General features: G+C 50.5%; 1 protein-coding gene across 1 annotated transcript in view; it reads left to right on the forward strand.

The window, feature by feature from the left end:
• The window catches only part of MEIOSIN (meiosis initiator), a 58628-nt gene that overhangs the window by 34600 nt on the left and 6254 nt on the right, over window positions 1–17774 (forward strand). Inside the window, exons 4-8 of the mRNA XM_045379343.3 lie at window positions 8458–8569; window positions 11981–12118; window positions 13134–13379; window positions 14665–14773; window positions 15884–15984. Of these exons, the coding sequence (XP_045235278.2) occupies window positions 8458–8569; window positions 11981–12118; window positions 13134–13379; window positions 14665–14773; window positions 15884–15984 (706 nt within the window). The remainder of the gene's footprint in view (window positions 1–8457; window positions 8570–11980; window positions 12119–13133; window positions 13380–14664; window positions 14774–15883; window positions 15985–17774) is intronic.

Consider the following 17774-nt stretch of genomic DNA (forward strand, 5'->3'; position numbering starts at 1 on the left):
AAAAATTAGCTGGGCATGGTGGCGCGTAACTGTAGTCACACCTACTTGGGGGGCTGAGGCAGGAGAATTGCTTGAACCCGGGAGGCAGAGGTTGCAGTGAGCCCAGATCATGCCACTGCACTCCAGCCTGGCAACAGTGCAAGACTCCCTCTCAAAAAAAATTAAATTAAAAAAAAGGACAAAACTTAGCCGGGTGTGGTGGTGGGTGCCTGTAGTCCCAGCTACTCAGGAGACTGAGGCACAAGAATCACATGAACCTGGGAGGTGGAGGTTGCAGTGAGCCGAGATTGTACCACTGCACTCCACCCTGGGTGACTCTTGCTACCCAGAGACACTGTGAGACCAAAATGACAATATAGCTATGACAGGCCCAGTGCATAGCATGCCTCAAGTAAACGTCAGTTTCCCCTCTAGCACCTTGTTTTGTGACCTATGGGTATCATCTCTATCAGGCAGGAATAGGTAAGGTTTCCCTCTGCGTCCCCATAGGCTACTCCAGAAATGCATATAGTGCTAAGCTAACACCTTGTGCCCAGTGGGAGTACCTTAATATGAAATTCAGATCTTGAAGCCTTGGTAGGATATTTTCCTGCTCTGTTTCCTCTCATGCATTCATCTACTCATTCATTCATCAGGCATTATGAAAGATTGTTGGATGCAGGCAGCTGTTCTGTTACAATAGGGAGAGGCAAGGAAATTTGAGACACAGTGCTCATCCTCTGGGAACTCAGAATCTGGTCAGGAAGATGAAGATTTGAACACAGGGGCCAGGCATGGTGGCTCATGCCTGTAATCCCAGCACTTTGGGAGGCCGAGGTGGGTGGATCACCTGAGGTCAGGAGTTCAGGACCAGCCAGGCCAACATGGTGAAACCCCATCTCTACTAAAAATACAAAAATTAGCTGGGCGCAGTGGCTCACTCCTGTAATCCTAGCACTTTGTGAGGCCGAGGCTGGTGGATCACTTAAGGTCAGGCGTTTAGGACCAGCCTAGCCAACATGGTAAAACCCTATCCCTACTGAAAATACAAAACAATTAGCCAGGCATCGTGGCATGTGCCTGTAATCCCAGCTACTCAGGAGGCTGAGGCAGGAGAATTGCTTGAACCCAGGAGGTGGAGGTTTCAGTGAGCCGAGATTGCGCCACTGCACTCCAGCCTGGACAACAGAGCCAGACTCCATCTCAAAAAAAAGAAAAAAAAAATTAGCTGGCTGTGATGGCATGCGCCTATAATCCCAGCTACTTGGGAGGCTGAAGCATGAGAATCACATGAGCCTGGGAGGTGGAGGTTGCAGTGAGCTAAGATTACACCACTGCACTCCAGCCTGGGCAGCAAAGCAAGACTACGTCTCAAAGGAAAAAAAAAAAAAAGATTTGGCTGGGCGCAGTGGTTCTTGCCTGTAATCCCAGCACTTTGGGAGGCCGAGGCAGGTGGATCACTTGAGGTCGGGAGTTTGAGACCAGCCTGACCAACATGGAGAAACTCTGTCTCTACTAAAAATACAAAAAATTAACCAGGCGTGGTGGTGCATGCCTGTAATCCCAGCTACTCGGGAGCCTGAGGTAGGAGAATCACTTGAACCCAGGAGGCAGAGGTTGTGGTGAGCTGAGATCATGCCATTGCACTCCAGCCTGGCAACAGAGCAAGACTCTGTCTAAAAAAAAAAAAAAAGATTTAAACACAGGAAAAACTGATCCCAGCTAGAGTGTGTGACTTGCCTTTAGAGAGGTTCAGAGGAGTGGGTGTTTGGGACAGATTTGCCTAACCCTGACCCTAACCCTAACCGTTATCCTGCCTACCACATCTGTCAACTACCGGGTCACATGGATTCTCCTAAATCTCTCTCACTAGTAGGTGCTTTATATATAAAAGCTGTATTAAATCCCTGAGTTTCCTATGGTAATAAATCACCCCAGACTTTAGTGGCTTAAAACAACACAAATTTATTCTGTCTTCTTTTTTTTGGAGATGGAGTCTCGCTCTGTTGCCCAGGCTGGAGTGCAGTGATGCGATCTCGGCTCACTGCAACCTCCGCCTCCCAGGTTCAAGTGATTCTCCTGTCTCAGCCTCCTGAGTAGCTGGGACTATAGGTACACGCCACCACGCCTGTTTTTTTTTTTGTTTTTTTTTTTTTTGTATTTTTAGTAGAGACAGGATTTCACCATATTGGTCAGACTGGTCTCAAATTCCTGACCTCAGGCGATCCACCCTCCTTGGCCTCCCAAAGTGCTGGGATTATAGGTGTTAGCCACCGTGGCCAGCCAAATTTATTCTCTTATAGTTCTGGAGTTCGGAAGTCCAATATCTGTCTCAGTGGCTTTTTCACTTGTTTGGTTGTTTTGGGGTTTTTAGGTTTTGTTTTTGTTTTGTTCTGTTTTATTTTTGAGACAGGATCTCACTCTCTCACCCAGGCTGCAGTGCAGTGGCTTGACCTCAGCTCACTGCAGCCTCTGCCTCCCAGGCTCAAGCAATCCTCCCACCTCAGCCTCCCAAGTAGCTGATACTACAGGCTCATGCCACCCACTGCCACACCCGGCTAATTTTTTGTATTTTTGGTAGAGACAAGGTTTCACCATGTTGCCCAGGCTAGTCTCAAACTCCTGACCTCAAGTGATTCGCCCACCTTGGCCTCCCAAAGTGCGGGGATTACAGGCATAAGCTACTGCGCCTGGCCGGTCTCAACTGGTTTAAAGTCAAGTTGTCAGCAGGATTGGTTCCTCTTAGAAGCTTTGGAGAGTTTGTTTCCTTTCTCTTTGCCAACTTCTGGGGGCTGCCTGCATTCCTTGACTCATCATGGTCCCTCAAAGCCAGCATGGAAGCATCTTCAAATCTCTTTCCTGTCCTACCACTTCTGTTGTCACATTGCCTTGTCTGCCTTTGACATTCCTGCCTCCATAAGATTATATGTGATTACACTGGGCCCACCCAGATAAACAGGAATAATCATGGCATCTCAAGATCCTTAACACGGCCAGACACGGTGGCTCATGCCTCTAATCTCAGCAGTTTGGGAGGCTGAGGCAGGTGGATCACCTGAGGTCAGGAGTCTGAGACCAGCCTGGCCAACATGGTGAAACCCCGTCTCTACTAAAAATACAACAAATTAGCCAGGAATGGTGGCGCATGCCTGTAATCCCAGCTACTCAGGAGGCTGAGGCAGGAGAATCATTTGAACCCAGGAGGCAGAGGTGGCAGTGATCTAAGATCACGCCATTGCACGCCAGCCTGGGTGAGAGAGCAAGACTCTGTCTCAAAAAAAAAAAAAAAAGATCCTTAACTCAATCATATCTCATATCTGCAAAGTCCTTTCTGCCATACAAGGCAACATATTCATAGGTTCTAGGGACTAGGACATGGACATCTTTGGAACTTTGGGGGGATGCATTATGCAGTCCATCATGGTGCTAAAAATATTTGAGGAATGTGAGTTTTTGGCATACACAGGTGCTGGAATAGCCCTTGGGGAGCCAGAGATGACTACGACACAGTCCCTGCCCTCGAGGAATGGCAGTCTCGTCAGGGGACTGGCAACATTTCATAAATGACTTGATGGCCACATCTCTTGGAATTCTCCCCAGGCCTCAGCCTACTTATTTACCATGTATCCTCTGCTGTCTTCAGAACCCCTCTTCTCCTCCCTCTTCATCCTTCCCTCAACTGCATCATGGGATCCAGCTCCACAGACAACCCGCGTCCCGGGGCCATGGGACATGCTCAGTCCGGTGCTCCGTGCCATAGCGGGAGCTGTGATGAATTGCCTCTCCTGTATTAGAGATTTGAGGTGCAGCTTCGATTCAGAGCGTCCTTCCTCACCACTCTGGCTGGTGAATTGCCCCCTGCCCCATCTGATCCTGTAGGTTCTTCCTCTGACCATGAACACCTGCAGTGTATCACTGCAGTTACTTCCTTGTTTCCGACCTCCTTTAGGTGGAGTTCAGCGAGAGCCATAAAGGAGACATCTCTGTCCGCCTTGCCCACAGGGCCTAGCATAGAGCAGAGAGCAGTAACAACTGTTCCCAACTTAGTGAGAGTTCTACGTGTCAGGTCTTGAGTGCTGAGTGTCTCAGATACATTTCTCTCACTTAACTCTCCCACAAGGCTTGTGAGAGATGTATGGCTATGCTCATTCTTTGGTTTGAGGAAACTGAAGTGCAGAGAATAGTCACATCGCCCACAGGCACAGAGTTAAAATACAGAGAGAGACAGACAGAGAGAGAGAGGGAGGGATTCAGATGTGGCCAGGCACAGTGGCTCATGCCTGTAATACCAGCACTTTGGAAGGCTGAAGCAGGCAGATTGCTAGAGTTTCAGAGTTCAAGACCAGCCTGGGCAATGTGGCAAAACTCCATCTCTACAAAAAATACAAAAATTAACCGGCCATGGTACCCACTACCCAGGAGGCTGAAGCAGGAGGATAGCTTGAGCCTGGGAAGTGGAGGTTGCAATGAGCCGAGATCATACCACTGCACTCCAGCCTGAGCAACAGAGTAAGACCCTGTCTTAAAAGAGAGAGAGTCGGCCGGGCGCGGTGGCTCGAGCCTGTAATCCCAGCACTTTGGGAGGCCGAGACGGGCGGATCACGAGGTCAGGAGATGGAGACCATCCTGGCTAACACGGTGAAACCCCGTCTCTACTAAAAAATACAAAAAACTAGCCGGGCGAGGTGGCGGGCGCCTGTAGTCCCAGCTACTCGGGAGGCTGAGGCAGGAGAATGGCGTAAACCCGGGAGGCGGAGCTTGCAGTGAACTGAGATCCGGCCACTGCACTTCAGCCCAGGCGACAGAGTGAGACTCCGTCTCAAAAAAAAAAAAAAAAAAAAAAAAGAGAGAGAGTCAGATGTATCTCACTCCAAAGGCTCTTCCCTTCAACCATTCTGCCACTCAAGGCTCAATAGATGCTTGTTGAATGACTGAATGAGCCCCCTTGGTTGGGACAGTTACAGGACCTGTTGATCTTACCTTCAGAAGGTCTTTGAGAGTTCAGACTCTGGTGTAGCCTCCAAACTAACCTTCCTGAAGTTGCAATTACTGAGGCTTCTGTCTTGAAATCTGGGATGATGCCCAATTGCTTTCTACATAAAACCTTTATACTAGTAATAATAAGTAACATTTATATATTACTTCATGGTTTATAAGGACTTTTTCTTATCGAGTGCCAACCATGTGCTCAAAACCTGGTATTAGAGATAATAAGCTTAAAAAGACTGAGGCCAGGTGTGGTGACTCATGCCTGTAATCTCAGCTCACTGCAACCTTTGCTTCCTGGGTTCTAGTGATTCTCCTGCCTCAGCCTCCCGAGCAGCTGAGATTACAGGCACGCCCCACCACGCCCGGCTAATTTTTGTATTTTATTTTATTTTTATTTTATTTATTATTTTTTTTTTTTTGGCGAGACAGAGATATACTCTTGTTGCCCAGGCTGGAGTGCAATGGTGCGATCTCAGCTCACTGCATCCTCTGCCTCCCAGGTTCAAGCGATTCTCCTGCCTCATCCTCCCGAGTAGCTGGGATTACAGGCATGTGCCACCATGCCTGGCTAATTTTGTATTTTTAGTAGAGACAGGGTTTCACCGTGTTGCCCAGGCTGATCTTAAACTCCTGACCTCAGGTGATCCACCCACCTCAGCCTCCCAAAGTGCTGGGATTACAGGCATGAGCCACCACGTCCGGCCAGTTTTTGTATTTTAGTAGAGACAGGGTTTTACCATGTTGGCCAGGCTGGTCTCGAACTCCTGACCTCAGGTCAGGTGATCCAGCCGCCTTGGCCTCCCAAAGTGCTGGGATGACAGGCGTGAACCACCACGCCTGGCCAGTGTTTGTATTTTAGTAGAAACAGGGTTTCACCATGTTGGCCAGGCTAGTCTTGAACTCCTGACCTCAGGTCAAGTGATCCGGCTGCCTTGGCCTCCCAAAGTGCTGGGATTACAGGCGTGAGCCACCGTGCCTGGCAATATAGGCCATTTTTGAATCCCTTGTTATACTCTTTTATTTATAATGCTTATCACGCAGACTCTGCTGGGTGATTTCACATACCCTAATTTATTTAGTTCTAATGACAATCATCTGAGCTGGAATTAATATCCTCATTCCCATGACACAGATGAGAAAAACGAGGCTCAAAGAACTAAAAATGCCATGTTGCCAATACACGCTGGAAAGTGGCAGATTGGCCCCAGGTTCTCCAAAACCAGTGTCCTCTCTGCTGAGTCACCTCTGTCTCTTAGATCACAGAGTTAGATTATAGCTTCCTTCTGTGGACCACGCTGAATCATTTCAGTGACTGTCTGTGTTTTTTTGTTTGTTTGTTTGTTTGTTTGTTTGTTTGTTTGTTTTTGAGACAAAGTCTCGCTCTGTCGCCGAGGCTGGAGTGCAGTGGCCGGATCTCAGCTCACTGCAAGCTCCGCCTCCCGGGTTTACGCCATTCTCCAGCCTCAGCCTCCCAGGTAGCTGGGACTACAGGCGCCCACCACCTCGCCCGGCTAGTTTTTTTTGTATTTTTTAGTAGAGACAGGGTTTCACCGTGTTAGCCAGGATGGTCTCGATCTCCTGACCTCGTGATTCGCCCGTCTCGGCCTCCCAAAGTGCTGGGATTACAGGCTTGAGCCACCGCGCCCGGCCGACTGTCTGTGTTTTATACAACAGCTTCGCATGAGTCCCTTCATCAGACCATGTTTTCTGATTTGGAGTTGGGAAGATGATTGCTGTTGTGTTATTTTTCTAGGGATCCAGTTTGATTCGAAAAGTACTTCCTGGTGTTCTTCCCTCACCATTTCCCCAGAATAACTCCTTCTACTCTTCAGATCTCAGTTTATTTATTTATTTGAGACAGAGTCTCTCTGTCACCCAGGCTGGAGTGAAGTGGCATGATCTCGGCTCACTGCAACCTCCACCGCCTGGGTTCAGGTGATTCTCCTGCCTCCACCTCCCACGTAGCTGAGACTACAGGCGTGCACCACTACACCTGGCTAATTTTTGTATTTTTAGTAGAGACTGGGTTTCGCCATCTTGGCCAGGATGGTCTTGAACTCCTGACCTCAAGTGATCCGCCCGCCTCGGCCTCCCAAAGTGCTGGGATTACAGGCATGAGCCACCACGCCCGGCCTGGGTCTCAGTTTAAGTGCTAGTTCTTCAGAGAGGCCTTTTCAGACACCCTAATTTTGGAACCCCTTGTTATACTCTTTTATTTATAATGCTTATCACACAGTCGATCATTTTCGATAATTGGTGAGTTTATTAAGATGTGTTGCTCTCACTAGATTGTAAGCTCCATGAAGTCGAAAAAAAGCATGTCCAGTTTACCCTGACACACCTGGCCCCTAGTCAGTCATAGTCTCTTTTAGCTTTGTGACTCCAGTACCAACTCAGGAGGTATTTGGTGGCTGCATGGATGATGCCTGTGGGGCAGAAGACATCCTTCATGGTGCTTTGGGGAGACTCATTCCTTCGACAATGCCTGGTTTAGTGACCTCTCAATTCTGTGTGCTTGGGATGAGAAACCAATTTGCTAGTCTCACCCTTCACTAGTTCATGGTCAGTGGCAGAGAATGATGGATGATTATAAAACAGTATGGCAAGTGCCTTTGTGGAGGTAGGCCCAGGGTGTCACAAGAGTGCAGGAGGGGGTCAGGTGAGGTGGCTCAAGCTTGATCCCAGCATTTTGGGAGGCTGAGGCGGGCAGATCATCTGAGGTCAAGAGTTCAAGACCAGCCTGACCAACATGGTGAAATCCCATCTCTACTAAAAATACAAAATTACTCAGGCGTGGTAGTGCATGCCTATAATACTAGCATCTTGGGAGGCTAAGGCAGGAGAATCGAATCGCTTGAACCCAGGAAGTGGAGGTTGCAGTGAGCTGAGATCGCGCATTGCACTCTAACCTGGGTGACAAGGGCAAACCTCTGTCTCCAAAAAACAAAAAAAGAACAGCTGACCCAGCCTGGGTGAGGGGGCAGAGAGGTGGCACTTCTGGAAGAGGAGACCACTGTGCAGAGGCTCAGAGGGGGAGAAGCTGGTGAGGGAGTTCATGGGGAGAAGACGAGGGCTTTGCAGATAGAGAATAATACAGCATGAGCGAGGAGCCAGGCGAGACGCCAGGGAGTGTGTGCCAAAAACTGCACCAGGAGATTCTCACTCTGCTGCTCCATCTCTGCAGCCTTTTCTTGAGACAGTCTTGCTCTGTTGCCCAGGCTGGAGTGCCATGGCAAGATCTCAGCTCACTACAACCTCCACCTCTCAGGTTCAAGCGATTATCCTGCTTCAGCCTCCTGAGTAGCTGGGACTACCAGCGTGCACCACCATGCCTGGCTTATTTTTGTATTTTTAGTAGAAATGGGGTTTCTCCACGTTGGTCCGGCTGGTCACAAACTCCCAACCTCAGTTGATCTGCCCTCCTCGGCCTCCCAGAGTGCTGAGATTACAGGCGTGAGCCCGGCCAACCGTGTCTTTCTTTTGAGGCAGAAGGAGATTCTGGTGCATGTCCTGCAGTACATTCAGTACCTCCAGAGAAACATCGATGCCGCCAAGGCCTTGTTCAAATGCCACACCACCACTGGGGAAGGTGGACTTGCGGGTAAGTAGTTCAGCCAGTGTTTCTTGGTGCCTGCGATGTGCCAAGTGTTGTTTCAGCCATCAGGGATACTGAGTGACCCTTGTATCAAGGCCTGGTATAGGAAACAAAGTCAGGGCCGGGCGCGGTGGCGCAAGCCTGTAATCCCAGCACTTTGGGAGGCCGAGACGGGCGGATCACGAGGTCAGGAGATCGAGACCATCCTGGCTAACACGGTGAAACCCTGTCTCTACTAAAAAATACAAAAAAAACTAGCCGGGCGAGGTGGCGGGCGCCTGTAGTCCCAGCTACTCGGGAGGCTGAGGCAGGAGAATGGCGTGAACCCGGGAGGCGGAGCTTGCAGTGAGCTGAGATCCGGCCACTGCACTCCAGCCTGGGCGACAGAGCGAGACTCCGTCTCAAAAAAAAAAAAAAAAAAAAAAAAAAAGGAAACAAAGTCAGAAAGATATGCAAGATGCCATGGGAACTCAGAGAAGAGGGGCCTTGGAGCTGGGCCTTCAGGACAGTAGGAGATTCAGGGAAGCCCAGCCAGGCAGAAGAAACAGGACAGGCACAGTGGCTCACGCCTGTAATCCCAGCACTTTGGGAGGCCAAGGCAGGCGGATTGCTTAAGGTCAAGAGTTCGAGGCCAACCTGGCCAACATGGCGAAACCCTGTGTCTACTAAAAATATAAAAATTAGTGGGGCGTGGTGGCGGGCACCTGTAATCCCAGCTACTCCGGAGGTTGAGGCAGGAGAATCACTTGAACCTGGGAGGCGGAGGTTGCTGTGAGCTGAGATCACACCACTGCGCCCTAGCCTGGGTGACACAGCAAGACTCTGTCTCAAAATAATAATAATAATAATAATAATAATAATACATAAATAAAATAAACAAATCTGATCATGACCTTCCCCTGGCATAAATCCCTCAGTAATTTTCATCTTCTTCACTTCCCTCCATAGCCTGATGCTGGAAGCCCTTTGGGATCTCATCCCTGCCTTCCTAGTCCCTGCCAAACCTCCCCAGCCTCATCTTCTAGCATTCTGCCAGCATATTTTATTTATTTATTTGTGGGTTTTTTTGTTTTTTTTGTTGTTTCATTTGTGTGTGTATGTGTGTGTGTGTGTGTTTTTTTTTTTTTTTTTTTTTTTTTTTTTTGAGATGGAATATCATTCTGTTACCTAGGCTGGAGTACAATGGCGCAATATCGGCTCACTGCCTCCTGGGTTCAAGCGATTCTCTTGACTCGGCCTTCCAAGTAGCTGGGACCACAGGCATGCGTCACCACACCCGGCTAATTTTTGTATTTTTAGTAGAGATGGGGTTTCGCCATGTTGGCCAGGCTTATTTATTCATTTTTATTTATTTATTTTTTTGAGACGAAGTTTCTCTCTGTCGCCCAGGCTGGAGTGCAGTGGCACAATCTCGGCTCACTGCAACCTCTGCCTCCCAGGCCTCTACAAGTATATTTTACACTACGGTAACAGTGACAGCACCCAGCACATCTAGCCTTAGGGGACTGGTGTATTCCTGGTGCTGTGGTATGTTTTTTTCATTTTTTTGAGGCGGAGTTTAACTCTTGTTGCCCAGGCTGGAGTGCAGTGGCACGATCTCGGCTCAGCGCAACCTCTGCCTCCCTGATTCAAGCGATTCTCCTGCTTCAGCCTCCCAAGTAGCTGGGATTACAGGCACCCACCACCATGTCCGGCTAATTTTTTTGTATTTTTAGTAGAGACGGTGTTTTGCCATACTGGCCAGGCTGGTCTCGAACTGCTGACCTCTGGTGATCCACCCACCTCGGCCTCTCAAAGTGCTTGGATTACAGCCGTGAGCCACCGCTCCTGGCCTCTTTTTTTTTTTTTTTTTTTTTTTTGAGACAGGGTCTCACTCTGTCACCCAGGCTAGAATGCAGTGGCATGATCATGGCTCACTGTAACCTCAAACTCCCAGGACTCAAACTCCAGGGGTCAAGCAATCCTCCTGCCTCAGACTTCTAAGTAGGTTGTACTTATAGGCACGTGCCACCAACATCCAGATAATTTTTTTTTTTTTTGAGATGGAGTCTCTCTCTAGCTGTAACTGGGACTAGAGGCGCATGCCATCACACCCAGCTAATTTTTATATTTTTATATATATATTTTATATATATATTTTATATATATATTTTATATTTTTATATTTTTAGTAGAGACGGGAGTTTGCCGTGGTTGCCAGGCTGGTCTCACCTTAAGTGATCTACCCATCTCAGCCTCCTAAAGTGCTGAGATGACAGATGTGAGCCATCATGCCTGTCTCTGGCTAATATTTTTGTTTGTTTTTTTTTGTAGAGACAGAGTCTCACTATGTTGTCCAAGCTGGTCTTAAACTCCTGGGTTCAAGCGATCCTCCCGCCTTGGCCTCCCAAAGTGCTGGGATTATAGGAGTGGGTCACCAAGTCTGACTTATTTCTATGTATTAACTCACATTTAATCCGCAGGACAAATACAGAAGGGAGAAGCTAGTGTGGCCCCGTTTTGCAGGTGATGAAACTGAAGCACAGAGAGGTTAAGGTCACAGAGATGAACCTGAGTCAGGACCTGGCTCAGAGCCCACACACATCATCTCCATGCCATGCAGACCTCCAATCACACCCAGTGACTTGCCATCCGCAGACACCCCGCATGTGTCTTCTCATGCCTGCAAACTCTTACTCAGATAGTTTCTTTTTATTCTTTTTTTTTTTAGGCGGAGTCTCGCTCTTTTGCCCAGGCTGAAGTGAAGTGGCGTAATTTCGGCTCACTGCAAGCTACACCGCCTGGGTTCAAGCGATTCTCCTGCCTCGGCCTCCTGAGTAACTGGGATTACAGGCACCCGCCACCACACCCAGCTAATTTTTGTCCCTAACATGTAGTGTAGAGGACTGGTCATGAAGTGAGAGACTGGAGTCAGGGAGATGAGGAAAGACACTGTTCGGAGTGATCTAGACAGGGGACAATAAGGCCCAAGCGAGCTCTGTAGCTGAGAATGTGGATAGAAGTGAGTAAACCTAGGAGATGTTAACGAGGAAGAATCAAGAGGCCAGAGGGAAAGGCCCCAGTGGGGGAGTTGGGTAGGGACCCTCACTGTGTTGAGGAAGGCTGGAGGAGAAGCTGGTGTGGGCGGGGAGAGGGTGAAGCGAAGCATCTTCAAGGTGCCCAGTCTGGGGAAGTGTTGATTCCGTTCTCCCCCTGGGCCAAGGCCCAAAACAGCCCTGAAGAAACCTGAGTTCTCACCCTCTACTTTCACAGTCCTGACTGAGCGGCCTTGGATAAGCCCTCAGTTTTCACACTGTAAAGTCAGCCTGGGGTCCCACCCTGACCCGGGACTGAGGAGCATTGTCTAGAAGACAGGAACTGCCGGCTGGGTGCAGATAGAGTGCGGGATCTGACCTGTTTCCCTCTCCATCCCTGCAGGGCTGAGTCAGAATCCAGCCTGGGGCCCAGCTAGGCGGAGGAGACACTCTACCCCCTCCAGCTCCCCAAGCTCTCAGAAGTCCCGTCTCCAGGGGGCGTGCCAGAGGCCTCGGAAGAAGAAGCTGACCCAGGCATCAGGTACAAGCTGTCACTGGAGGCGGAACCAGAAGCCCAGGTCATCCAGGAGCAGGGCTCCTTCTCCAGGGATGTCCTTACTCTGGGGGCCTTCTCAGCACCCTATGCCTGGGTTCAACTCCCAACTCCTCCTTGTATTAACACTGAGGCTTCACACCCAGAAATTTGGGGCTCACTGGTCTATGGCAGAACCTGGGAATCAGTATTTTTTTCTTTTTTTTTTTTGAGACAGAGTCTCGCTCTGTCCACCAGGCCGGAGTGCAGTGGCGCATCTCGGCTCACTGCCCCCTCTGCCTCCCAAGTTGAAGCTATTCTCCTGCCTCAGCCTCCCAAGTAGCTGGGATTACAGGCACCTGCTGCCATGCTCAGCTAATTTTTGTATTTTTAGTAGAGACAGGGTTTCACCATGTTGGCCAGGCTGGTCCTGAGCTCCTGACCTCAAGTAATCTGCCTGCCTTGGCCTCCCAAAGCGCTGGGATTACAGGCGTGAGCTACTGCTCCTGGTCAGTGTTTTTTTTTTTTTTTTTTTTTGAGACAGAGTCTCGCTCTGTCGCCCAGGCTGGAGTGCAGTGGTGCGATCTCGGCTCACTGCAAGCTCTGCCTCCCGGGTTCACACCATTCTTCTGCCTCAACCTCCCCAGTAGCTGGGACTACAGGTGCCCACTACCACACCCAGCTAATTTTTTCTGTTTTAGTAGAGGCGGGGTTTCACCACGTTAGCCAGGATGGTATCAATCTCCTGACCTTGTGATTTGCCTGTCTCAGCCTCCCAAAGTGCTGGGATTACAGGCGTGAGCCACCGCACCCACCCTGCCTGGTGTTTTTTAAAGATCACAAGATGATTCTCACACGTGGACAGGGGTTGAACAAAGGGGCCTGTGATTGAGGATCTGGGCATACCCATACCGGGCCAGGCATAGCTTTGACACAGACACGGACATTTCCCACCTGAACCCTATTCTGGTGACAGGCAGGTGACCCCCAGGCCCCTCTAACACCTGAACCTCTGCTCCCCCAGAAAGCCAGACTCGGACCCCGAAGCCTCGCCGCTCCCTGGCCCTGAGCAAGCCTGAGAAGCTGGTGACCCCATCCCCAGACCAGAAAGGAAGCAGCACAGCGGGGACCACCACCCCTCCAAGGTGCCCCGACTCCTGTGGTCACCCGAGGCCTGCATCATCCTCGCCTCCAGCTGATAGAAAAGGAGGACAGTCCCAACTGACGCTGCTGGATCTGGCCGAGGACACCATCCACTGTGGCATCTCGAGTGGGTCTCTTTCCTCACTCTGAACTTACTCTTTCATTGAGATGCCACTTTGGGGGCACCTGCTGTGTACCAGACACAGTACCAGTAGTGAGGGCTGCAGCAGTGAATAGGAAACACCGCGTCTCACTTCTCAAGCTTGTGGCCTTGCTCTGGTGGTCTTCATCGCAGGCTGTGTCGTGGCTGTAAGGGTGGGACGAGATCAGCATCGTCTTGTGTGGGTTTCCCATCACAGAACCGGGGAGGACGGCAGGGCCTCCACCTCAGGCCTCACTGGGCTCTCCTGTACCCCAGTCACTGCGCTGGTTTGGAAAAGGTGTGGTGATGTGTTCAAGCAGAGAGCTAGGCGAGAGGGAGGGAGTTCGGAGCTGGAGGCTTTGAGGCTTCAAGTCATCTCGTTCCTCTATTTGTTCATTCAGCCTTTTCTTTTTTCTTTTCTTTTTTTTTTTTTTTGAGATGGAATCTTGCTCTGTCGCCCAGGCTGGAGTGCAGTGGCATGATCTCGGCTCACTGCAACCTCTGCCTCCTGGATTCAAGCGATTCTTCTGCCTCAGTCTCATGAGTAGCTGGGACAGGCGCCTGCCCCCATGCCTGGCTAATTTCTGTTTTTTGTTTGTTTGTTTGTTTGTTTTTTGGTTTTTTTTGAGACAGAGTCTCACTCTGTCGCCGAGGCTGGAGTACAGTGACACAATCTCAGCTCACTGCAACCTCCTTATCCTGGGTTCAAGTGATTCTCCTGCCTTAGACTCTTGAGTAGCTGGGACTGCAGGCGCATGCCACCATGGCCAGCTAATTTTTTTTGTTTTTTTTTAGTACAGATGGGGTTTCACCGTGTTAGCCAGGATGGTCTTGAACTCCTGACTTCGTGATCTGCCCGCCTTGGCCTCCCAAAGTGCTGGGATTACAGGCGTGAGCCACTGCACCCAGCCTTAATTTTTGTATTTTTAGTACAGACGGGGTTTCACCATCTTGGCCAGGCTGGTCTTGAACGCCTGACTTCGTGGTCCACCCGCCTCGGCCTCCCAAAGTGCAGGGGTTACAGGCGTGAGCCACTGTGCCCGGCCCCCATTACAGCTTCTGATAGGGATGTGGGATTCAAAAAACCCAGGGGTGATTTGGGGCACCCCTCAGCCTCACACCGATGCGATGCCCTGCATCCTGAGGTTTGGACTAGGATTGGGGAGTGAGAGGGTGTGTGGCAGAAGCTGGCACCCCTTTGTCCCCTGCATCTGGGCTTCCTAGAATTTGGCTCAGTCCCCAGGCATGCTCACCCTGATCTGCCCCTTAGGCTGCTGGTGCCAGGGCAGTGTCCAGGATGACGTGCCTTTCCCTGCGCTCCTGGCCCAGGAAGATGTGGCGAGGATCCATTTTCTCAACAAGACCCAGCCCTATCCCAGGTAAGAGAGTCCCCAGGGCACTGACTGCGGCGCTGAGGCGTTTGGTCTGGCGTGGGTGACGGGTAGTGGGAAGAGAGGCCGAGGTGTGTCCTCTGCGGGTGCCCCTTGAGCACCAGTGGGGGCCCAGCTTTGTGCCTGCCACTGTGAGCTCGCAGGAAAGCCTGACTTCCCATTTCCTGGACATGGTCACAGCTTCCTCACCAGTCTCTCTGCCTCCTCTGTCTCCTCTCCATCTCATCCTCATGGACCACATGGCTTTTCCAACACAGAGACCTTGGCCATGGAGGTTGAGGCTTAAAGCCTTTCCTCAGTGCCTGCAGCATAGAGTCCAGTATCTTTTTTTTTTTTTTTTTAAGACAGGGTCTCACTCTGTCGCTCAGGCTGGAGACCAGTAGCGCAATCATAGGTCACTGCAGCCTCAACCTTCAGGGCTCAAGACATCCTCCTGCCTCAGCTTCCTGAGTAGCTGGGACCACAGGCACACACCACCACACCCAGCTAATTTTTTTTATGTTTATTTTTTGTAGAAATAAGGTCCCCTTATGTTGCCTAGGCTGGTCTTGAACTCCTGGGCTCAAGCAATCCTCCCACCTCAGCCTCCCAAAGTGCTGGGATTACAGGTATGGGCCACTGCGCCCAGCCCCGATATTTTACCTGGCCTGTGAGACTTTTAGTGGCCCCCAACTCACCTCGTCAGCCCTCTCTCCTGCCCTTCACCCATGACTCACACTTCACACCGCCACACATTCACCATTCCCCAGGAGCCCTGCGCCAGCCCCTCTGAGCTTCTCACATTCCAGTACTTCTTCCTGGATAGCCTGCTTCCCTGTGCCCCTGGAAAACCACCCATCCCTCAGGCTGAGCCCACTGCCCTCCACTGGCTCATCCTCCAATGCCCTCGGTCACAGCACTGCCCTGTCGTCTGCAGCGCCTGCTTACGGGCTGGGCTCTCCTCATGAGACTGTAAGCTCTCTGAGGATGGGAGTCTCAACTGACTGAGCTTTATGCCCCCAGCACTCCCCCAGGGGCCAGTGCAGAGCGCCAAAGGGCCCTATAGCAGTTTCCAGCCCGGGGCCTGTGTGTCTGACTCTGAAACTCCATCTCTTGCAGGCAGAAGCTGGTGTTCTATGATTCCAGCGAGGATGTGGACAAAGGGTCCCTAGATGCTGACCCTTGGCTTCCTGCCTGGACCCCAGAAAACAGCCCCCAAGGTGACTGCAACTCTGTCTTTCCTCCTTGTAGGCTGGTGTGGGCCTTCCCATACTTCCAGTCTGAGGATTTCTATGGAAGAGGGTAGGCAGGAAAGGAAATAGAGATCCCCTAAGCACAGGGAAGGCAAACATGCAGTGTACCTGCCATCTGTCCACCACCGCTGCCATGGCAGACATTGCTAATCAATCACCACTCTTTCCTTGAGCCCAGACACTGCCTCAGAATCGTTCTGGGTCTTTTTGGTTTGTTTGTTTTATTTTTTGAGATAGGGTTTCACTCTGTCATCCAGGCTGGAGTGCAGTGGCGCAATCTCAGCTCACTTCAACCTCTGTCTCCTGCCTCAGCCTCCCAAGTAGCAGGGATTACAGGTGCCCACCACCATGCCTGGCTAATTTCTGTATTTTTAGTAGAGATGGGGTTTCACCATGTTGGCCAGGCTGGTCTCATACTCCTGACCCAAGGTGATCCACCCGCCTCAGCCTCCCAAAGTGCTGGGATTATAGGTGTGAGCCACCCCTCCGACCTCTTTTTGTGTTTTTGTTTTGTTTTTTCTTTTGAGACAAGTTCTCACCCTGAGGCTGGAGTGCAGTGGCACAATCACAGCTCACTGAGGCCTCCAGTTCCTGGACTCGAGGGATTGTCCTGCCTCAGCTTCTCAGAGAGCTGGGATTACAGCCACATGCCACTGCTCTCGACCTCAGAATCCATTTTTTTTTTTTTTTTTTTTTGAGACAGAGTTTTGCTCTTGTCACCCAGGCTGGAATGCAATGGCGTTATCTCGGCTCACCGCAACCTCTACCTCCCAGGTTCAAGTGATTCTGTGTCAGCCTTTGAGTAGCTGGCATTACAGGTGTGCACCACCACACCCAGCAAATTTTTATATTTTTAGTAGAGATAGGATTTCACTATGTTGTCCAGGCTGATCTTGAACTCCTGACCTCAAGTGATCCACGTGCCTCAGCCTCCCAAAGCGCTGGGATTCTAGGCATGAGCCACCACACCTGACCTCAGAATCTTTCTTATTGTAGAGCTGCAGGTAGTTATAATCAGCCTATGGGATTTTGTACATTATGATATTGATTTTTCTTTTTTTTGGGCCATCCCTGACATAATGCCAAACGTCACTTCGCTTCATTTCTTCTTCTTCTTCTTTTTTTTTTTAATGTTGAGAAAGGGTCTCACTCTGTCACCCAGGCTGGAGTGCAGTGGCACGATCTCGGCTCACTGCAACCTCTGCTCCCAGGTTAAGGCAATTCTCCCACCTCAGCCTCCTGAGTAACTGGGACTACAGGCACATGCCACTACCCCCAGCTAAGTTTTGTATTTTTTAGTAGAGACAGGGTTTCACCATGTTAGCCAGGCTGGTCTTCGATTTCTGACCTCAAGTGATCCACCTGCCTTGGCCTCCCAAAGTGCTGGGATTACAGGCGTGAGCCATCGTGCCCAGCTGCCTCTTCATTTCTCCAATCAAGAATTCAAAATGGGCCGGGCGCGGTGGCTCAAGCCTGTAATCCCAGCACTTTGGGAGGCCGAGACGGGAGGATCACGAGGTCAGGAGATTGAGACCATCCTGGCTAACACGGTGAAACCCCGTCTCTACTAAAAAATACAAAAAACTAGCTGGGCGTAGGTGGCAGGCGCCTGTGGTCCCAGCTACTCGGGAGGCTGAGGCAGGAGAATGGCGTAAACCCGGGAGGCAGAGCTTGCAGTGAGCTGAGATCCGGCCACTGCACTCCAGTCTGGGTGACAGAGCAAGACTCCGTCTCAAAAAAAAAAAAAAAAAAAGAAT

This window comes from Macaca fascicularis, chromosome 19, assembly GCF_037993035.2.
Source record: "Macaca fascicularis isolate 582-1 chromosome 19, T2T-MFA8v1.1".
NCBI classification, from domain to species: domain Eukaryota; kingdom Metazoa; phylum Chordata; class Mammalia; order Primates; family Cercopithecidae; genus Macaca; species Macaca fascicularis.